Genomic DNA, 24,139 nt, shown 5'->3' on the forward strand with positions numbered 1-24,139 from the left:
GGGAGAAGGGCTTAGAAGAAGTGTCCATTCCACTTCCAGAAACGATCATGACTTGCCTGAAATGGTGGGATGTCAATCTCAGACTTCAGGAAGGCCTCTCTCTTGCCCACAAGAACACAGACTATGTGTTGTTCTCAGACGCTTCGGACGCGGGGTGGGGAGCAACACTAGACACTCTAGAGTGCTTAGGCCTTTGGACCAAAGACCACGTAAAGCTTCATATCAACCAGAAGGAGATTCTAGCAGTTCTTTTAGCCCTGCAAAGTTTCAAAGACTGATTCGAAACAAAGTGGTGCAGGTGAACGCAAACAACACCACAGCGTTAGACTGCATCGCTAAGCAAGGCGGGACCCACTCGCAGTCCCTTTACTTAACTGCAAAGGTTCTCCTAGTTTGAACAAAGGAAAGAAACATCACCTTACTTACAAGGTTTATTCAGGGAGAAAGGAACGTGATGACAAACTGCCTGAGCAGAAGAAGCCAAGTCATTCCCACGGAATGGACTCTTCATCAGGAGGTGTACGAGAAACTATGGCGGATATGGGAACGTCCGTCCATAGAACTGTTCGCAACCTCAATAACGAAGGGGCTTCCTTCTTACTGCTCTCGAGTTCCAGATCCAGAGGCAGTCCACGTCGATTCGTTCTTACTGGACTGGTCTCACCTGGAGGTGTGTGCGTTTCCCCTATTCAAGATCAAGTCCTACAGAAGTTGGCCTCTCACGTAGGGACCAAGTTGATGTTGGTTGCTCCCCTCTGACCTTCAAGAGAATGGTTCACCAAGGTACATCAGTAAATGGTGGACTTTCCAAGAAGCCTGCCAAGGCGGTTGGATCTTCTCAATGAAGAGGTTCCATCAAAGCCTCCACACGCTTAATCTAACTGCCTTCAGACTATCAAAGACTCTCTAGAGCTTGAGGGTTTTTCGAAGGAGGCAGCTAGAGCAATTACCAGAGCAAGGAGATCCTCTACCATCAGGTTCTACCAGTCTATATGAGAGGTATTTCGAGATTGGTGCAAGGCCACCTCCTATTCCTCGTCTATACTTCTATAGCTCAAATCGCTTACTTCCTGCTACACCTTAGGAATGTACGTAACTTTTCTGCCTCTACCATTAAAGGTTACAGGAGCATGTTAGCTGCAGTGTTCAGACACAGGAACCTAGACCTCTCGAGCAATAAAGTCCTTCAAGACCTTCTCAAGTCTTTCGAGACTTCCAAGAAGCATGGGGTAATGACGCCAGCTTGGAACCTGGATGTGTCCTTCAATTTCTGATGTCTGAGAAATTTTGAACCTTTGCACTTTACTTCTTTTAAAGATCTTACTCTGAAGACACTTTTCTTTGTGAGTCTTGCTGCTGCAAAAAGAGTTAGTGAGGTTCATGCCTTCAGTAAGAACGTCAGCTTCTGTACTGGTAAGGCAGTATGCTCTTCGCAGCTTGGTTTCTTAGCCAAGAATGAGCGTCCTTCCCATCCATGGCCTAAATCTTTTGAGATCCCCAACCTGTCAGATGTGGTTGGTAACAAGATAGAGAGAGTCCTATGACCTGTGAGAACACTTAAATTTTACATTGACAGAACCAAAAATTTTGTGGTGAATCTGAGTCTTTATGGTGTTCGATCAAGAAGCCCTCCTTACCGATGTCTAAGAATGCCTTATCGTATTTTTTCAAGCTTTTAATTAGAGAGGCTCACGCTCACTGCAGTCAGACTGACTTTCGATTATTGAAAGTAAATACTCATGAAGTCAGAGCTGTGGCAACGTCAATGGCTTTTAAGCAAAATCGTTCCATATGAAGCATTAAGGACGCAACCTACTGGAAGAGTAAATCTTTGTTCGCTTCACATTATTTAAAGAATGTTCAGACTCTTTACAAGTACTGCTACACTTTGGGACCATTCGTAGCAGCGAATGCAGTAGTGGGTGAAGGTTCAACCACTACATTCTCCTTATTCTAATGCCATTTTTCTTCTCTTGAAACTATTATCTTTTTGGTTGTATGTGGAGACTGGGACAGTCTTCCGCAATCATTCGATTTTAGCGGGTGGTCAAGCTTGTTTCTTGAGAGCGCCCAGATCAAGGGTATTGGTGGAGGTCCTGTCATAGGGGTGTTCACCCCAGATATGACAGCTCCTAGAGGTCTTTCAGCCCCCTGAGTGGATCGCTGTGCTTCACAAGGATAGGGGACTAATGAGGCAAAGTATCATAAAAGTCAGCTTCCCTATCAGGTACTATCCTTAAGTTTGTTTTATATCAAAACTCTTGAGCTATATTCCTACAATGTTTAATGCTAGTCTCTCACCCTCCACCAAGGGTGTGAATCAGCTGTATATATATATATTCACCGGCTAAGTTAAATATTTAAAAATTATATTTTCATATAAAAATAAATTTTTGAATATACTTACCCGGTGGATATATATAATTTAACGCCTTCCCTTCCGCTCCTATAGAGACCCTATGGGCAGAGAAGACCTGGAGAACTTTGGAATAGTGATGGTATCCTGCTGAGTGGTGGCGCTAGTGTACACCCAGCAACCTAACCCCTCGATGGCTCGCGAGTTTTGAATCGGCTGCCAGACCGTCGGAGACGTTAGCTATATATATATCCACCATCATTTTTCTGGGGTTATCCTTGATATTCAGTCAGCTTTTGGGATAAAGCGATATAAATATTAGGGGAGGTTCATAGAAATAGGTAAACATTCACATGGAACAAGTATATTGGGCCAGTAGTTTGGAATGCAAGCATCAAGTTAATAGATTGCCTGTAAGTGTAAATTGAGACAATAGCACAGATACAAAACAGCATTATAAGTTAGAATAAAGTAGAGGCTTTAGTGGATGACCCTTCTTAAATATACTCTATGACCATCATAGTCAATAACTGTCGTGAACACTGTTCTAGATATCTTTTAGTAAAGGTTGTGAAAACCCCGAAGAATTAATTTATTACAGTATTACCAGAGTATGGAGCTAAAATAGTTTATTCTCAAAGGGCTGCCCCAAAGAATTTGTTCTAAAAAAGTAATCCAATGAATGACAGCTCCGTAAAACCTTTGATTGAAAAATCATTATTTCCATGTTCAACTCCTAAATTCAATAAAAGAAACATTGCAAGAAAGAGAAAAAGAAAAAACTTTTAACCATTTATTATCATTGAATTCAAGGAGAAGGATCAGTTATTATTTGAGTGAGGGTATTTGCAAAAATCTGTTTGTTTTGCTATGAGTTTGATAGAGTATGTAGGATTCTCTTATAACAAGCTGTATTTAAACCTTCCATGGTTTTATACAAGGCTTTCATGAAATGTATTTACTTATGTAATTTTCTAATAATTATTATACTTAAGTCAATTTCTTTTTTTCCATGACTTATCCTCGTTACTTCTAATTCATAGGTGACTTTACATAAAGATGGCCGTATTTGTAAGTCTCTTATTATAATAACTTCATTTCTTTCAGCTTGTGAGTATGCTGGGGGTTTGGATGATTCCTTTCATCCTATGTCTTCATAATCACTGGTGGCGTTTCATTTTCATATGGCTGTTGTTTTCATCAATTACTGTTATAGTTGTTAAGAAGGCTTTGGAAAGGCCATTAGATCCTACAACTCCAAGGTAATTATGGTGCTTTGGCAGGGGTGTCCTTTGTTGTTTTTATATTTAAATTTTTTTCATTTATTTATGAATTGTCTTTAAGGCTGCTGAAAAGATTTTGTGCTATATGTCATTTGAAATGCAATTATCCTGATTGTTAACTTCATTTAATCTTGTTAGTAAACTTGAAACACCGTGAAAGGATTTACTGTTTATTTTTAGCATATTTACCACAAGTTTCTGTTGATTTAAAGTATTGTATTTTGCATTATTTAGAGTACAAAGTGATGAGCACTATACGGTTTTCCGTTAACATAGTCCAGAATGTAGAAATATTGAAATAATACAGTACTTGAAATGGCATTTTTCAATATTAAACTTACCCGATGATCATATAGCTGTCAGCTCTGCTGCCCGACAGAAAAAACCTACGGGCGGAATACGCCAGCGATCGCTATACAGGTGGGGGTGTACATCAACAGCGCCATCTGTCAAGTAGGTACTCAAGTACTCGATGTCAACAAGAACCAATTTTCTCTCTGTCGTGCCAATGGCAAGACCTACTAAATACGCCGTCCCTAACTGGATTTGTTTTCACAACGATTTGGTGAAGTACACTATTCCAGTTTTGAGCTTTCGCTATGCAGGGGTTTTATCTTCATTTCAAAACTTGAACTCGTTTTGGATAGATTTAATTATGGTGACGAAGAGAGTATGGACTCTCTTTCACTTTTAAATGGCCGACCCTTCCCTTAGACGGAAGTGTGTTTAGGTTTTTGGTAATTTTGCTTAACAAGTTATAGATCTATTTATTTTATATCTCTCCGCCTTTATAGGCCTCTTCGTTTAACTTTCCATTTATTATAAACTTATAAAAAATTAATTTTTATGTTTGTTTATATGCGACCTTTCCTAATAGTAGGCGGTCCTTACTTGGAACCGAAGTTAATTAACATTGAGCCCGTTATATCGTATTTAACCTTTTAAGAATTTAATACTTTTTTAATTTTAATGTTTTATGAAAGAATTTCTTTGATAGTCTCGTACTGTTTTCAAAGATGGACTAACGTTTAGTTTTTTAGTCTCCGCAGTTGTTGACGTTCAGAACGTTCAACATGCGCTCTATCGTTACGATAGAGAGAGAGTGTATCACGGTTTCACGTTGCAGTAAGAGTAAACCGATTCTAGCGTTTCGTTCATTCTTTCTTAGCTTAAATGGTTTAAATTCTAAATAAAGGAACTTTTTATTTGGGAAACCTTTCAGTTTTTTCCTTTAGCAAATAACATGTTTTAACGATATATTTCTGGGCTCAATCCCTGTGCCGCGCAGTGAAATGCTCCTTAAGCACCATTTCCTTTGCGGCACAGGTCTCTCGCCCAGAAATAGATTTTTCCTTCGTCAAAATCCCTTAATTGGGCTCTTCTCTCAGGTGCTAAATCAAGAGAGAAGAGAGAGAGAGAGATAGAGACGGAGGGAGAGAGAGGAGAATAAACGTTTCGTTCAAGCGGGTAACGTTGTTCTCGTTTTTTACTCTTCTCCCTAGTCGCTGTAGGGGAAGAAGGTAAAACGTTTCTAGGGTTTTATTCTTGTTCCCAGGCTTTATGCGGTGAGAGATTGTAAACGTAGTTTATTTGATCTAGTGTTTAGTCTCTCTTCCAGCCACTGAATTCTTTATCTTTTTTTTTTTTTATGTTTTTCTGTTGCATTGTAAAACTGTTTTCGCAATTACTACCTTTTAATGAAGGATAGGATTGCGTGTTTCAGGTAGAAATCAGTTAAAGTTTCGATTTCAGTGTAATAAGTGCAAACAGAAAATCAAAAGTGATAAAGTGATATGCGCAAAGTGTTACAGTGTTGCGTCCGAGAGTTCGTCTGTTCGTGCCAGTTGTTCACCTAGTCCGGGACCTCTTACAAGCTCCCAAGCCCAGGGGAGAAGTAATGTCGAACGACTTATGGGTTCCACAGGCCTTGATCGACGAACAGACGTTTTTCCCTCCGTGGTTTCGGGCGTATCTACCCACGTTAGCCGACGTGAGATCGCCCCACCCACACAAAGACGAGAGAGCCCATTTATTCCTCGTCTGCGGAAGAGGTTTCTCGTAAGAAACCATGGACCACATCTTGCAGCTTTTTAAGTGCAAGTCGGTCCCTTCCGCGCAAGTCCAACGGCCTAGGTGTAGCCACTGGGTCAGTTCGGACTCGCTGCAGTCATCCGACGTCTGCACTCCTCCCAAGAGAGGCAAGGTGGTACCGCAACAGGCAGTAACTCCGTCTGTTGCCGCACCAGCTGTTTTAGACCCTCAGTCACAACGGACAGTAGCTCCGTCTGTTGCCGTTTTTTGTAGACCCTAAGTGGTCTTTACTGCAGTCTATGCAGACTCAGTTAGCTGCGGTTATGCAGGAGTTTCGTGCGGAGAAGGTTGACACTGCTCTCGTTAGCCTACAACCTGCCACGGTTGTGCACCCAGCTCACGCTGAGGCTGCCTGCTCCCACACTCCGGCTGCGGAGAGCTCCACCTCCGATGCGCAATCGACCCTGCCAGACGCATGTTAATGTTAGCCGACGTGCGCACCCTCCGTTAACATGCGTGAGCTACCGCATCAGCAGTGGGAAGGTGGAGTCAAGCTGCCGTGTTTTGACGCGATGCGTTAGTTTCCGCAAACCACGGCAGTCCCCACCACGCACCACCACTCCGCTTTGGTTTTTGCCTGCTCCCACACTCCGACTGCGGAGAAGGTTGACGATGCACCCGTTTGCCTACAACCTGCCACGGTTGTGCGCCCAGCATGGCTGCCTGCTCCCACACTCTTGTTGTGAGAGCTCCTCCACCCATGCGCAGTCGACCCTGCCAGACGCATGCTGACTCCCACAGACACACGGAGCACTCCGTTGCCGTGCGTGAGCTACCACAAGCTGCCGTGTTTTGACACGGTGTGTCAGCCTCCGCAACCCACTGTGGTTACCGCCACTCGCCCGCAGCAGACTAGTCAGTCAGGAGTTGAGGCTTCCCCACACAGCTTTGGTTGTTGCCAGCTCTCAGACTGTCAAGCAGTTACATGACGTTGCCTTCTGGTCTGCTACTAATGCACCAGTGCTGTATGTCCTCACGCACCTGTTGTGGTTGACAGTTCAGTTTTTGACAGTTCACAGACTGTCAAGCAGTTACATAACGTTGCCTTCTGGTCTGCTGCTTATGCACCAGTGAGACCCTCACTGAGATAACCTAGCTTTTCTCGGACATGGTTCCTGTTGATGAGAAAGTGCTGTTCTCCCTCCTTCTGATATTCCTTTGAGGACTCTGTCATTTGGAGAGGAGCCTTAAGCTGCTTAGCCTCCTATGGACTTTAATTAAAGCATAACAAGGCTTCCAGGGATGGTAAATGGTTCCGCTTCGGTCGCTAACCCCGTCTGTTGCCACACCTGCTCCCATAGACCCTAATGGGCTTTGTTGCAAGACATGCAGTCCAAGCTTGTGTCCTTGATAGAGGATTTTTTACGGAGAAGAACCTCCTAGCCAACAACCTTCCTACCGGTTGGTTGTACGCCCTGTTGACGCTGAGGTATCCTACTCACGTTCGCCAGTTGAGGTGGTTCCTCCACCGGTGCGACCCAGTGTGGGTTGCCAGTCGCACGTTGACGTTAAGCGACTCTCGGAGGTGGTTGTGGACGTTCAGTGTGTCACTAGGAAGACGTTCAACAACCAGCAGAGGTGACTTGTTGTGACGCAGTGCGGCAACCTCAGCAACCCGGTAGGGGGTTGACTGCACAACCCAGACAGTCTAGACAGTTTCGGGTTGACGCTGTACTTCCTCGCGTCCCCATGGTTGACAGTTCACAGACTGTGCAGCAGTACCATGATCTTGTGTCCGGCTCCGTCACGCATCCACCAGTGCGACCGGATTCAGCGAGTCAGACGTTGCCCACTCCGTTGCCGTTTCCTCATCAGTTTCGGATGAGGAACCCTCTGATGAGGACATTGCTGAACAAGACGATCAACCCCCAGCCCTGTTATCCATCCAGAAGATGCTGAAGAAGGAACACTGCCCTGTCAGGCTGTGGATGAGTCTGGTTAGGACACTGTCATCCGTGGTTCAATTTGTGTCACTTGGAAGACTACACCTCCGTCCTCTTCTGTATCATCTAGCTTTTCACTGGAAAAGGACAAGACGCTAGAAGCGGTCTCGATCCCGGTTTCCGGAAAGATAAAGTCTGGTCTGACTTGGTGAAAGGACTTTATCAACCTTTGAAAGGGTCTTCCCCTGACTGTTCAGACTCCCAACCACGTTCTCTTCTCGGACGCATCGGACGTAGGCTGGGGTGCGACATTAGGCGGTAGGGAATGCTCGGGATTATGGAACTCGAGTCAAAGGACAATGCATTTCAACTGCAAGAAGCTACTGGCAGTACGTCTGACCTGGAAAAGCTTCAGGTCTCTCCTTCAAGGCAAAGTGGTGGAGGTGAACACGGACAACACCCTGCTTTGACGTACATCTCCAAGCAAGGAGGGACCTACTCTCTGACATGGTACGAGTTCGCAAGAGACCTCCTCTCCTGTTCAACAGGTCTAGACTTTTCACTAGTAACGAGGTTCATCCAAGGCAACTTGAATGTCATAGCAGATTGTCTCAGTAGGAAGGGACAAATAATTCCAACATATTGGACCCTCCACAAGGATGTATGCAAGAGACTTTGGGCCACCTGGGGCCAGCCAACCATAGATCTCTTCGCAACCTCGATGACCAAGAGGCTCCCAATACTTTGCTCACCTATCCCGGACCCAGCAGTAGTTCATATAGATGCCTTTCTACTAGATTGGTCACATCTAGATCTATATGCATTCCCTCCGTTCTAGATTGTCAACAAGGTACTGCAGAAGTTCGCCTCTCACGAAGGGACAAAGTTGACGCTAGTTGCTTCCCTCTGGCCCGCGAGAGAATAACTCACCGAGGTACTTCGATGGCTAGTAGACGTTCCCAGAACACTTCCCCTAAGGGTGGACCTGCTACGTCTGCCACGCGTAAAGAAGGTACTCCAAGGCCTCCACGCTCTTCGTCTGACTGCCTTCAGACTATCGAAAGACTCTCGAGAACTAGAGGTTTTTCGAAGGAGGCAACCAGAGCGATTGCTAGAGCAAGGAGAACATCCACCCTTAGAGTCTACCAATCGAAGTGGGAAATCTTCCGAAACTGGTGCAAGTCAGTATCCGTATCCTCGACCAGTACCTCTGTAACTCAAATAGCTGACTTCCTCTTATATCTGAGGAAAGAACGATCTCTTTCAGCTCCCACTATCAAGGGTTACAGTAGCATGTTGGCATCAGTCTTCCGTCACAGAGGCTTAGATCTTTCCAACAATAAAGATCTACAGGACCTCCTTAAGTCTTTTGAGACCACGAAGGAGCGTCGTTTGGTTACACCTGGTTGGAATTTAGACGTGGTTCTAAGATTCCTTATGTCAGACAGGTTCGAACTGCTTCAATCAGCCTCCCTGAAAGATCTCACCTTTAAGACTCTTTTCCTGATATGCTTAACCACAGCTAAAAGAGTCAGTGAGATTCATGCCTTCAGCAAGAACATCGGATTCTCATCCGAAACGGCTACATGTTCTACAACTTGGTTTTCTAGCCAAACACGAGCTGCCTTCTCGGCCTTGACCAATATCGTTCGATATTCCAAACTTATCGTATGGTTGGAAATGAACTAGAAAGAGTATTATGTCCTGTAAGAGCTCTTAAGTTCTATTTTAAAAACCTTTACGAGGCCCGTCTGAAGCTTTATGGTGTTCAGTTAAGAATCCATCTTTGCCTATGTCAGAGAATTCTTTATCCTATTTTATCAGACTGTTAATACGAGAAACTCATTCCCTTCTGAATGAGGAAGACCAAGCTTGGCTGAAGGTAAGGACACACGAAGTTAGAGCTGTCGCAACTTCCGTGGCCTTTAAACAAAATAGATCTCTGCAAAGTATATTCGACGCAACCTATTGGAATAGCAAATCAGTGTTCGCGTCTTTTATCTTAAGAATGTCCAGTCTCTTTACGAGAACTGCTACACTCTGGGACCATTCGTAGCAACGAGTGCAGTAGTGGTGGGGGCTCCACCACTACAATTCCCTAATTTCAGAACCTTTTTAATCTTTCTCTTGAAATATTTTTGGGTTGTCCGGAAGGCTAAGAAGCCTTTCGCATCCTACTTGATTTGGCGGGTGGTCAAAATCATTTCTTGAGAAGCGCCTAGATTAGAGGTTTTGATGAGGACCTTTAGTATGGGTTGCAACCCTTCATACTTCAGCTCCTAGGAGTTGCTCAGCATCCTATGAGGATCGCGAGGCTCAGTAAGGAAGACGTACTTAAAAAGGCAGAGTAATTGTTCAAGTCGTCTTCCTTACCAGGTACTTATTTATTTTATGCTTGTTATTTTGAATAACTGCTAAAATGAAATACGGAATACTTAGCTCATAATGTCAATATGTAATGCTGGTCTCTACCCACCCCCCTGGGTGTGAATCAGCTATATGATCATCGGGTAAGTTTAATATTGAAAAATTTTATTTTCCTTAGTAAAATAAATTTTTGAATATACTTACCCGATGATCATAAATTAAAGGACCCACCCTTCCTCCCCAATAGAGACCCAGTGGACAGAGGAGAAAATTGGTTCTTGTTGACATCGAGTACTTGAGTACCTACTTGACAGATGGCGCTGTTGATGTACACCCCCACCTGTATAGCGATCGCTGGCGTATTCCGCCCGTAGGTTTTTTCTGTCGGGCAGCAGAGCTGACAGCTATATGATCATCGGGTAAGTATATTCAAAAATTTATTTTACTAAGGAAAATAACATATTTAATGCTATAAAATGAGTTTTTGATATCTTGCAATGCCATGAACAATTCAAGGAGATTGAGATCTGTAATATGTTTTAACAGAAAAAAGGTTTTGTATATCACTTAATTAAAGGTGTCATTTAATTTTACTTTTGTTGAAAGTGAACTGACATTTTCTTTCAATGTCTGGACCTAATATTGAATTATTTCCGTTTCAGACAAGTGTACAAATGGTTTCTGCTAATTTACAAGATATGCTGTGGTTTAGGAATGGTGGGCTATGCCATAATAATGTTCACTATGATGGGCTTCAATTTGCTTTTTGGAGTGAAGCCTAATGTATGGATGGACAGTGGCCTTCTTTTTATCTTTTATGGTCTTTATTATGGCGTGTTAGGAAGAGATATGGCTGAAGTTTGTGCTGATAAAATGGCTTCTCATATTGGGGTATGTTCAACTCTTTTCGTGATGGTCATGACTTTGGTATAATGAGTATTTAGCTTTAGTTCTGATGTAATAAAAATATCAATTTAATGTTTATTCACTGTAGATTTTCTTGATTACAAATTCGGTGTCTTATTTTGTCATTAATGGTAAATTTTTGTTTTTAGTATTACACTCCACATGGTATGCCAACACGTACGCTTGAGCCTGGCGTGTGCGCAGTATGTGGGAATCCTCAGCTGGTTCCTGAAGGAGAGGAGGGCATCATAGAGAATACTTATCGGCTTTCATGTGGTCATACTTTCCATGAATTCTGCATCCGTGGATGGTGTATCGTGGGTAAAAAGCAAACATGTCCATACTGTAAAGAAAAGGTAAGGTGTTGAGATGTTGTCATTTAAGGTTGTTAGAAACCTCTTTCAAAGTAAATATTTTTTTTTTTAATGTTTTAATGCAATGGTGATATTTATGAATGGATTTTCTTTTTTTTTTTTACCACAAACCTATTTCTATATATATTTACTTAGCCTTTTATTTATATGTTTGAATTTCCATATATATATTTACTTAGCCTTTTATTTATATGTTTGAATTTCCAAACACCAAATTTGGAAGAATGATTTGCTGATAGCGGGTAACTAGGTTTGCTTATTGTGAGTTAGCAGGTTGCAGTATGTATCCAGCTCTTGGATAAATTTTGGATTACTTTACTTTCTGGATTTCCATTTTTATTTCCTTTCATTTTTCATTTTTTGAAAATTCTAGAGATTTTTGTTCACCTATAATTTGTTCATAATTAATTTTTACATATCTGTATTGAAGGTAGCAAGAAATCCTACTGTACAGTATTAAGCTTGGAGAAATTGCTGAGTTACTGAAACAGTTGTTTGTTCTTACACAAATACAAATCATCGTTCCTTCTTACAATAGGAGTAGAATAATTGCAAAGCTGGAATATGGCAGTTAAAACTTTTCAATGTGGTCTAACAACTGGCTGGTAGTTACCCGACTGCTTCCCCTGCAGCTCACGGTAATCTCAATTGGATTTCAGCCGTCAGAGAGTACATTTGTTCCTCTCTGCTGGAAACTTTGGCAGTCTTAGCTTTGGAAATTATCTTAAAAAGTTTCTTCAAAATTTCTCACTCTCTCCAGCCTTGTGTATTTGTGACTACATCATATGGATTTGACCACAGTTTAGGACCCTTGGATAACATTTGTGTGTGTTAATGGTCATTTGATTACATCCCTGCCTGTTGATCACCGTGGCCTGAAGATCATCCTTCAAAGGGAAGCAGTTCAAGGGGAGACAGGATCTTTTCTCTTCAAGGGTCCTTGAGATTGCTTGCGGCCTCTTCCCCTTTCCACATCTCCATTGGCCCAGTCTGGAAAGAGGAATTCCAGTAAACTTTTAACAAACTTTTAGGTTTAGTTTTTCTCCTTTATCCTTGGATGCAAGAGAGAGTTCCTTCCGAGGGGAGTTTTTACTGTTTTCAGTTTGACGTACGTTGCCAATTGAAGAGGATCCTGAAGCACAGGCCGACTTACCCAGAGAGTTTCTTTGGGGCTACTTAGGTTCCTCTCCGTGGTTTCATGAGAGATGTAGCGACTACGTGTGCTAGCGGATGTTTTCCAGATGCTTTACGGTCTCCTAAATGCTGCCCTTGGAGGACTAGGCTGTCAACAACTTAGGGACCTCTTCAGCTGCAGCTCCAGGTTTCACCCTTTAGCAGGTCCTTCTTCATAGCTCTTCTGCTCCTCAGAGCATGCTCTCAATGTTGCTTGTCTTCCTTGTTTTATCTTTCTTCTTCGGAAGATCATCATGGAAACCCCCTGGCATCCTTCATCTTGATCTTGAGGGACCTTCTTGATCCGGCAAGCAACTTCTTAGACGTTTTTCAGCTGTAGTCCAGTCATTGTCCTTCGAGGTGTCCTCCTTCTGATCTGTCCTCTTCGGATGAGGAGCTCTGTCACTTTTGCTTTCCTTCATCCTGTCCTGCTAGGAACTTATGGAAATCTTAGACCTGCAATGACTTTGTGGACCCTCTCGCCAGACTGTGAACCTTCTCACCATACTTTGTCCCTCAGGAGGTCCTCCTCCAGCGTTTTGCTCCTCAGAGCATGCTCATAAAGTTGCTTGTCAACCTTATCTTGATCCTTCGGAGAAGAATCACTGACTTCTCTGGCATCCTTCTGCCTAAGCTTCATGGAATTTCAGGGAACTTCTAGTTCTGCTACAACTTAGAAGATATTCTTTTAAGGCATCGTCCTTCAGGAGGTCCTCCTCCAAAGCACTTTTGCTCCTGAACTTCATGGAACTGCAGGAAACTTCTAGATCTGCTGCGACTTTGAGGATCTTTTCTTTAGGCGCCATCCTTCAGAGCGCTCTTACTCCTCAGAGCGTGCTCACAATGAGGCCCAGTCTACCATTGGTTCCTTCCAGACGCCTTCCCTAGAGAATCACCCTTCGTTCCCTGCTTCCGAGGGGTATCTTGATTTTTCCAATCATGCCTACAATCTCCCCTGGGGTCTTTGGAGTAGCCTATATTGTCTCTAGTCTACCTTTGCCACCAGTGAAGGAGCTTTCATTTCCTTTCTTTTAGAAACACACTAAGGATGTTCTTCACCAGCATCGTGCCTCTCTTCGTGGACTGCTTTTCCTGGTCTCCCAGACCTAGAAGTGGAACTTCTGTCCTAGAAATAGCTACAGCACTCTTGTCCTTACAGACACGCATTCCCAGACACACATTTCACATGTACATCTCTAGTCAGGCTCCTTCCAGTTCTCTACAAAGACTCACTAGAAGACCCTCGTTAGTAGCCACACATCTCCAGTAGCGTGGCTCTGAACATGATCCTGCCTACATTCGCATCTCCCAGGGATGCATTGTTTTCTAGACACGAGACTCCAGACTAGCTACTTCTAGGGGAGCTAGCTACTCTTCTTGCACTAGGTCCTATCTCCAGACGCACCTCTTCTGGTTACTCCTCGCAGGACACATAACAAGTAGCATTGCATCATCGCTTAGTCCTCTCCTCTCATTAGTGAAGTTTGTTCACCAAGGTAGATGTAAGGGGCGCCCTTCGCAGACATGTCGAGGAATGATGGACAGTCGCATGTAGTGACACAGGAACTTCTCCGCCTGGGTTTAATTTTCTTTCTCCGAGGGTCCCAAGACCATTAGAAGAGCTCGGTTGCCCTCGATAGTATATGAGTTTACTTAATGATCTAGAAGTAATCAAGATCATTGTCCCCAAAAAAGGGATTTTTTGACGAAGGAGAAACCTATTTTCGGGTAAGTGCTGTGTGGTCACCAAGACCGTCACTCCTTAGCCTCGTACACAGGCAGTGGACAATAGATTCTCACTTGGCAATATGAAATGGCAGCTGGGCACAAGTTAATGTACATGAGACTAGTTCCTGGCTAGTGTTGATTCATTGAGCTATTCGATGTTTAGGTAGTAATGATGTCAGCCATAGCAGATGGTTTTCAACATTGGAGATGCTGTGTTAGAGCTAAAAATCACATAAACTCAAAGGTTTCTCTTATACACACTTGAGTACTGTACATGCTTTGCACGTTGATATACTGGCCCTAGAACAGGAAAGACAACATACATACTTATATATACCAAGGCACTTCCCCCAATTTTGGTGGGGTAGCCGACATCAAACAAATGAAACAAAAAGGGGACCTCTCCTCTACGTTCCTCCCAGCCTGACAAGGGACTCAACCGAGTTTGGCTGGTACTGCTAGGGTGCCACAGCCCACCTTCCCGTGTTATCCACCACAGATGAAGCTTCATAACGCTGAATCCCCTACTGCTGCTACCTCCGCGGTCATCCAAGGCACCAGAGGAAGTAGAGCACCGGAGGAAGCAAAGACAACATGTCTGGTATTTATGTCGCATCGGATATCCTGTTCTAGCCTTTCACATGAAAGTCCTTGGAGACGACACAGAACCTCCCCAAAAGTAGGTTCTTTTTTTATCAAAACCCCTGATGTTGGGATAGAAACCCCTCATTGCAGCACACTTCTGGGCCTTGCTGTTCTAGTGCAGCTATATTGTTCCACACAGTGTATGCCTAAGGCTGAAGGAGATTTGCTCGAGCATCGTCATTACATCACGTGTGAGAAGTACCTAATTTCCTAATTTTTCATCTTCTTGAGTGTCTGGGAATTTGTACTTACAGAAGGCCAAATAAAATTAGTGTTTGTATTAGAAAAATTTATTTTATATGAATATTTCAAGTTTTTAATACATGTAGAACTTGTATGTAGTAAAAACATTGTTTGTTTCTCATGAGTCATAACTCATCCTATTTACTTATCTGAATTATTTAGCACAGCATAGTTAGATAACTTTTTTAATTTTCTTCAGCTTAGCAATGTAGGATCACAAATTTTTGTCAGGAGGTAATTGTTGATTCAATATAATTGTCTTTATCTTTTCAGGTTGATTTGAAGAAGATGTTCTGTAATCCTTGGGAAAAACCTCATGTATTTTATGGACAGTTGTTGGACTGGATAAGACTTTTAGTAGCATGGCAACCTGCAATCATATTTTTAGTTCAAGGCATAAACAATTACCTGGGTTTACAATAACCATTCTTACTGTAGATATCTAGTCATGACCATTTAGATTTTTATGAATGTATGAATTGTAAACTGTTGTAAACAAATGATAAATATTTTGTATTATTTATTGATTAGCTTTATATATATTTTGTAATGGTTATGTAGTTTCTACAGTGCTATGTATACTGTAAGTGTACACCTGACAGTTTCCCCGAATGAAGAGCTGATTTCTTAGTGTGGTAATTCAAAGTAAGGATTTATCTTGTGCAAATTAAGGGGATGGTGTATTTGAGTCCCTTAGCTTATGCATCAATGAACTTCTTTTTGGTCCCATAAACATATATGTTAGGTTTAAGAAAAGAGGTTGAAAGGACTTTCAGCTGCCTGTTTGTCATCTCTGTAAATAATGTTGTAGATTCATTATTATCAAAGCATTTAATTTTTATTCTCCTGTATAGAAAATCCTCATTATTTTTACCTTTTATTTGTTTAGTGCTCTTTAAGCAATGATTTCTAGTTTGTTTTGCAAGGTCAGGATACAATTTTGAAATCTTATCAGCTTTTCCATTACGTGTTGGGTAACTGAAGGAAAGGTTTATTATAATGATCCCATGATAATTTCTAATGGAATAAGAATAGATATTTGAAGAAACTTGTTTTTTGTTTGGACTCTGGATTCTCTTTAAGTATTGAGGTTATATTTGCATCTGTGCCTGACAGTGGTGATTTTATGAATGGAATTTTTTTTTATGTTGTTCTGTTATTGTAGGGTATTGCTTTATGAATGACATTAAGATGTGTAGGTTGTATATAAAAGTAGATTTGAAGTGGATGCTTTTCTATTGCATTATAGTAGGTTCTTGGTTTATGATGGAGATGCAGTCCTGCTACGTGTTTTAATTCAAATTTAGAATTAAGTTGAAACAGCTAAATATAGTATTTTACGTAAGCACTAATGCAGTATAGAGCAGTCATAATTCAAGAAAGAAAAACACTTTATGATATGGAAATATATTTGGGACTAAGAGAAAATGTGGAGGATGTAAATATACAGTTAAATGATAAGAAACAGTAAAAAAACTGCTACTCCTTATCTTTACTCTTTTCGTTGGCTTGCACGCTGGCAGAGCAGTTGCAATGGGTGGAGAGAGAATTTTAATGTGATCAGGTAGCTAGAGAGGCAAGAGAACTTGCAGAAGGTACTGAAGATAACTTAGGCAGGAAAGTCTAGAGCGCCCACAGAAATTGCTGGAGATAAAGTGGTAGACGAGTCAGAAATATGACTTAAAGAGCCAGAGGAGGTAAAGAAGCTGCTGATTTAGAGGATATAGGATCTGCTGCAGGAATCTCCACCTTGGAGTAGGTTTTCAGTCTAATCTGAAAATTTACTGTCTTTTGCTCCTCCAAGATCTGGTTGTAACACATTATAAAATCTATTTCCCCTTGGTAGATTTATTGTACCTTTTAGTTGTGGTTCTGACAAAGACAGGAAAGCTCCTTTACAAAAAACTGCTCTTTAGCTTTCTATCAACATCATCTATTAACTAAAATTCACTGAAAAGCCCAATAAATGTATCATAACTATTTTTGAAATTCAAATCCTTGACAGCAGTTGCACTGTAGGTATTGCTTTTCTACAAAATATGCTTTTTTTTAATCATATATGTATCATTATTCAGCAGTAGTGACAAACTTAATATTAAGCTCTTTTTTTTCTCTTGAGTCTAGAGTAGACAAAAGATCAGCACTATCTGTTGCCAACGCACTCTAGTCATGAGGGCAAATGCTCATGGAAATTCCAGTGACTTTCCAGTCTTCCCTTTACTATATTTTGGGTTCTAAGTATCTAACTTCCCCAACTCTTCCTGTATCAGTATAAAACCTTCAGACATGTTCTTGATTGTGACTCTCTTTGGCTCTGGGTTTGGGAGGTGTTCCTCCTCTACAGTTGAATAAGATCTTAAGGATATAACTCCTTTCCAGGAGATGCTAGTGGCTTTGTGACATCATCAGCATCCACCTCCAAATCAAGCTACCTAGTCAAAGCAACAACCTTCTTTGTGATAGATTCAGTTTTCTCAAAACCATGAAAATCATTCATGAACTTGGGACAGTTTTTTCCATACAATATCCAATCTTCACTTCAGTCCAATCATTGGCAGTTTTTTGTACCTGAAAGGATGTTGTAGAACTTTCAAAAGTTGTTTTGAGTTGAGTCCTTGTTCTCAGTTGCTTCTAAGGTCATGATAAATGTCCTTCAAAGGCTTTAAAAGAGGCAATGATACCCAAGTCCATAGGCTGCAAAAGTACAGTGGTATTTGGTGGATCTTAAAATCTACTTCAAGTCATTCAAGAGAATTAAGAGCACTATGGAGCAAAACCTTGGAGGCACACTACAGATCCACTTCTGTTACAAAAAAGTAGTTAAACCAATCTTAAGAGACAGTGTCACCACAACTTTCTTGATTGATCTCCAGATGACAAGCAACTGACCCTTTTGAATGGCCACAAGTGCTCGAGTACACCACTGATGGCTTTGATGTAGTCACCATCACCAATACCCCCAAAGAAGCAAAGTTAGTCTCTCCTTCCAAGAGTTATAGTGTGGTGCTGCCCTCTTGGCTATGTATAATATATACTATTTGGCAAACGCTTCTGAAATAAACCTATCTCACCCACTTTAGAAATCTGTCCAGTTAACACATCCGTATACCCATTTGCTGCAGTCTCATCACCACTAGCAGCTCCACCTTGAACTTTAATGTTATGGTAATTTACACGCTTCTTAATTCACATAACAGTACTGGCCACAAACTCACTCCTCACCTTTGCTTCCTTCCTCCCTGACTTGTTCCAACAACATAACTAACAATCCCTCCATCTCAGTATTGAGACTACTATGCTTCTTCGTAATCTCTGTAAATTTTCTAAGGGCAGATCCCCTCCCATAATCAAGGATATGATCTTTTTCCGTGATAATCAAAGTGACAATTGAATGCCAAAGTTTAAATATGCAGCTGATGTTTGTCAGCATTTCTCCCTTTTCAGCCTTTTTCACAATCACTAACCTCACTTCTATGGTGGCTGCTTTAATTTTTTGGGGTGCATAAACATCGTCATATACTTTATGCTTAGGACCTTTGGAGAAGAGAAAAAAGTTACGTCAAATGACAATCCAGAAAGTATGCATCAGCATAGAAACAAGGGCAACTGCTGCAAAATGGTCGTATGTTATTTTCTTCACATAGGCACCACATTACTCCGGTTTCTTCATTCACCAAAACGAGATATTGGTCTGCCACACTTGCATGAAATAGTCCAGCTGGTCGTAACAACTTTGCAATTGTCAAATGTTGAAGCACGTGTTCTTAATAGTTTATGGATGATGCATCATATCCATCAAACTTTGTAAGACGAGACCATCTTAACCCAAGGACCTACTTCACGTAATTGAGATCTTATCAAAAAGTTTTGTTTTTACCCGTTAGTATTATTTTTCATATAACAATTGTAGATATTTGACTGCACCTTGTAATTAACATTATGAACTTTTAAAAATGACTGAGATGTCTAGTATGAAATTGAATCTCATTGCTGTTGAGATCAAAAGCATGTAGATTTCACAGAATTTGAAGGTAGGTTGTGTTGCTGAAAGATTCTTTAACTAAATTGTCAACTTTGAATCTTAGATGAAATTTTACTCAGTTTTAGTGATGTATTTATGAAAGATTTTGTTCTTCATTTGAAAAACATTGATTATGGTTGTAAGAATATGGAGTCACTATTTGCAAATGTAATCATTACTCAGAACAAAGTTATCAAAAAAAAAGTTAAATCTGCTTTTTTTCAGTAAATTCCATTCTCAAATTATGAAGAGTGCAGTAATAGCCTGGAAATAGTTTAAAAAACTGTATATACCTTACAGTACAGTGCACTGGTTGCAAACCCTGGCATTGTTACTTTAAAATTGGTGCTCAACCCTGGTTGGGGTACTGTGGCTGCAGAGGGAGTAAAATAGATTAAGCATCTATCTGTTTGTAGAGTAAATGAAATGTTCCACAACATTCTTATTGGCAACCTAGATGTTTTTACATGTTAGTACAGTATAGTTTTGTGATTTTGTGCAAAGTTGACGGATGATAAGTTTTACTCTTATGACAAAAAAGTAGATTCCAACATCAATGCATTATATTTTATTAAAATTTGTAGTGTGAGATAATCATCCTAGAATGCTAAGAGAATGGTGCAGAATTTATTCTTTATTTAGAAATATGACTAACTGGTTGAATGGTCCGAATCAATTTGGAAGCAAAATATGACTGTTTAAGCTATGTTTATGGTAATAGATATTGCCCTTATGTTATCAATCCTATAGGTTAGAATACATATGACAGCCTGTAAAATTACTAATCTATCTCTATCTCATGTGGGATGGAAGCTAGACTAGACATATGAATATGTTCTCCATCCTTGGTCTGACTAGAATCAATATAAAATTTCTCTCAAGCATATTTACTAAGGTACTTAACAATCGAGATGGCAACGTCAATCTTATAATTGTTAATTGATTAACCCTTTGAGTGTCAGACTCTCAAGAAATGATTCGGTACTCAAACCCCTGCCCCTTCTTTTGGACATTTCACTTTACAGCACATATAGCTGAATAAAATTCCTTTCCATTGATATTTGATTGTAATTATTTTGTAAACATTTATATACATAAATAATTAAATAAAAACTGGTAATTAATTAAAGTAAAATACATCCATTGGCACTGAAGGGCGTAAGAATATGATGTAGAATACTATCAATGGCACTCAAAGGATTAAGTCACTTGAAATGGTAATGTGATGGTTGTGGCCTTTTACAAATGTTCATTTTCAGCTGTGAATCATCAGCAGAGTTTTCAATTGAACTGTGATTGTAAGCACTTTTAACCTGTCATTTACTGTTAAATGTTTTAAAATGCAAACCAGTATTGAATGTAATTGTTACAATCCTTATGGGAGTACTTCATATTTCTATGAATCTCCCTAGATATTCATATTGCTTTGACCCTGAAGCCTACTCAACAGTGAATTTACACCAAGAAATATTTTTTTTTTCTTTTTTCCACCAAGACGGTATCTAGCTTGGAGGAAAAATAACTGGAGATGCCCTGACCTGGATTAAGGGAAGCCAGGTTTTTACCCGTCAAACTGTCAGTTCTTGATCCTTCAAGTTGATCTCTGTCCTGTATTGGAATTTGTAGTCAGTTCTATTCAGACCTTTGTTTAGAGACGGTAACCCTTATTGTGCTTTCATTAGCGATGGCTCCTTCCTGTGCTGCTCTTGGTTGTACGAAAAAAATCAGTTGCCTGCCTTTAGGCAAAAATCAGTAACAACAGTTGTGAGATTATCACAAGCTGTGTTCAATGTCATCCATAGACGGCTATAAAAGTCAACGACTTTACTGTAGTTCATTATTCGAAGGAGTTTGTAACTGATTCACCAATAAGTTGAGCAACAAGTTTAACATTATTTTTTTCTTTTTAATAAAGCATCACAGGAAGGGACCATCGCTAATAAAATAGCACAAGAAAATAGTTATCAGCTATAAACAAAGGTCTGAGTAAAACAGACTAAGTACCAGTACGCTGTCGGAGGATTAACTTGGGATCGAGATTTGACAATCTGACGGGTGAATCTGGCCAAACCCTGCCCTCACGGGTTCAGGAAAGAATTCTGAGTCAGGGCATCTCCAGTAGTATTAATCCTCCTAGGTATCTAGTAACCAACAACAACCAAGCCTTACCTACCAAATCGGGCTCGAATGTTACTTGAATTGGCAATGCTTATCCACTTTTAACTGCTCCATCTAGGTGTCTTCAAAAGTTTTGGAAAATGTAGATTTTCTTTTTTATGAGTGGCCAAACATAAAATAACATACTTCGTCAAACGCTGATTTTCGAGTGAAGTACCTGTAAACTGAAATAGAATGTGTTTACATGGCACTCATTGTTGGCTTTGATTTGGTTACGACTTTATTAATGCTTATTTTGAATCACCTCTGCAATGAACCAATTGTTTCCTTGGTGATTTCAATTTAACTATTGATTGGGTTTGTCCTATTTCGGAGTTGCATTTGTATGTCGGTGAGAGTATGGCACTTGTCTTTGTGAAGGTGTTTTTATTTTATGTTTGGAGGAAGTTTGTTCACTTAAATTCCCTCTTTTCAGTTGCGTTCCTCTAACAACTGAATGATTCTGGCTTCATACTAGAATTAAGTTATCATTTGGTGTATGCTAACATTTGCTATATGCCTTTTTATATATCCATAAAATCTATTGTATTACATATTGCATACCTTTTTCATTTTCAACCCAAAAGGTCAATATAAGATAGAAAAAACGGTGTGTCATTTTGTTTTATTGCTCTTGAGTACATATTGCTCCTCACAAGAGTCTTGGATGAGAGGTTTTTGATTGATTACATTTTTAGAATTTTTTTTCTTATTTAATGTAAACAATTATCAAAGAATAAATATGGCCTGTCAAACAAGACCAAGGTCTAATGCAGCATGTTCTAGAACCTCATGGGGTGATTGAGTGCATTTGTCTGTATGATAACTATTGTGAGGACATGAAAATAATTTCAAAATGGCATAATGTATAGCTAAAAAATTGTGAAATTAGGTGCAGTATATCAGCTTTCGATGCATAGGAAATTTTTAGTTTTTAGTGGACATAATGACATTACACTCAAAAGTCTATATTGTTAGAAATTTGTTCGGCCACGTTCTGTGTGTTGAAGTAATTTGTCAGGCTATCCTTGGTGTGTGTGTGTGTGCCTGTTCATGTGTTTGCTCATATATTAGCTTGCAGATGAAAATTAGTTATGATGATAATGTGTTTTGCAATTCTTCATTCCAATTGTAGGTCCCAGATATATTGGGTGAAAGAATGTTATTGAACATCCAAAAACTATTCTATAAGGAGAGGATGGAAGGAAATTTTTTAAAAATTTTTGCAACCAAATTTTTTTGCTATGCCTGTTGTGTGTTTGTCTGTAATTTTGAAAATTGTAGAAGCATCTTGGTTTTGGTCGTATTTCATTACGATATTTACGTTTGGGTGTTTATGCTTTCTAATTTTGTGCTTTCAGATGGAGTATACTTTAAGACAAATTTAAAGATTTTCATGTAAATACTTTAACTGCAAGGATTCCCTATTGCCATATGCCATTTTCTAAAGAAAAAAATGTTGAATGTGAAATACAGTTGGTTACTGATGTTCAGTAAAACTTTTTTTCATTTTTGTTCAAAATGTAAACTTGAATGCAATTTGAACCAATGCTTCAGAGAACTTGTTTAATTCTTTATAGATCAGCGATAATCATCTGATATTCACCACCTTCCAGTACTTATTTTGAGAACCCGTCTTGTTTTACTTATTGATAAATGGCATTTTATGAAAGCTCTCTAGTTTAGTAAAGAGGTATTAATTATAAGAAGCGCTTATTTTGAACTGTTGAATGGACCTTTAGTGTATGTCACATATTTGTGTACTTTTGTTATTTCTTTTGATGTTCAAAATATTCATACATTTTATAACTGTTTATTGTACTGTACTTTCATTCTGTTAAGATAGTATAAGAAGATATGGTTGCCTTATTGAAATTGCCCTATGCTTTATGAAGCTTGGTGTTCCAATGATTATGTCTTTAGAAGAATATATCCTTAAAACTGCTTATTATTTGACTTAAGAACCATTTTTCAGCACTGATATATAGTACTGTATTCATGGGGAATATGTTTGACTTACGAACCATTTTTTACCATATATAGTACTGTATTCATGGGGAATCTGTTTTGAGAGCCTGGTTATATTACATGAATACTTTCATGTAATGTTACTTTCAGGTGATGTTAGTCGTAATAAGTAAGTAATATAGTAGTTCATAAGAGTTCTTTTAAAATGTAAATTTTTAGTATTTGAGGTACCATATCCTGCAAAATGAGTTAATTTTTTCATATTTTTTCATTTGGTTTTGTATATCATACTAGATATTCTCTTGTGGGAAGTTATTCCAAGTGTAGTGATTTATGAAATTGTCTGAAAATAGAAGTACATATTTTTGTTCATATAAACTGCCGAGCTGCTATAAGTCAATTTATAATAGAATGGTGTTTTATTTTGCCACCTTAGTATTGTTAGTTGAGGAAATTTATTCTCTCACTGTTTGGCCACATTTTGGTAATATTACTGTACTGTATTGCAGTTCTTGCTGAAGTCAATATTTGTTCATATTTTTTTTCTATTGGTATGTATGTAAACTCTGCCTCCAGTTTGTAATTGTGTTTATGTGAATTATGTGATAGATACTTCATTTGAAAAAATTAAGCTTGCATGATTTTTTTTAAGTTATTTGTTTTAGCTAGGCTTATTTTTAATGTGCCATTCCTTGATTGGGTGCTGTATGATTCATCTAACATAAAATGGGAAGTTACGGGGAAAGCTAAGTTTGAAAGGTTTCATCTACTTATCCCTCGTCATATTTTAACGCGCCAATGTTGAACCCACAGCAGGACGTTGTCGTTTTCCTCCTCTCTAAGGTCTTGACTTGAGCAATGCCCCGTGGGCACCCTTGTAGGATATGTTCCATTGTTTGTAGTGTTGTCACACATGGCCAATCAAGGTTGGTGGCTAATCCCCA

The 24,139-nt window shown here is 39.8% G+C and overlaps 1 protein-coding gene across 1 annotated transcript in view; it reads left to right on the plus strand.

Annotated features, from left to right (window-relative positions):
* The window catches only part of LOC137655657 (E3 ubiquitin ligase RNF121), a 64,008-nt gene extending 40,837 nt beyond the window's left edge, over window positions 1–23,171 (plus strand). Inside the window, exons 4-7 of the mRNA XM_068389595.1 lie at window positions 3,464–3,618; window positions 10,643–10,871; window positions 11,036–11,242; window positions 15,323–23,171. Coding sequence (XP_068245696.1) covers window positions 3,464–3,618; window positions 10,643–10,871; window positions 11,036–11,242; window positions 15,323–15,472 — 741 coding nt within the window. The 3' untranslated portion in view covers window positions 15,473–23,171. The remainder of the gene's footprint in view (window positions 1–3,463; window positions 3,619–10,642; window positions 10,872–11,035; window positions 11,243–15,322) is intronic.
* The last annotated feature ends 968 nt before the right edge of the window (window positions 23,172–24,139 follow it).

This window comes from Palaemon carinicauda, chromosome 16 (assembly GCF_036898095.1).
Source record: "Palaemon carinicauda isolate YSFRI2023 chromosome 16, ASM3689809v2, whole genome shotgun sequence".
NCBI classification, from domain to species: domain Eukaryota; kingdom Metazoa; phylum Arthropoda; class Malacostraca; order Decapoda; family Palaemonidae; genus Palaemon; species Palaemon carinicauda.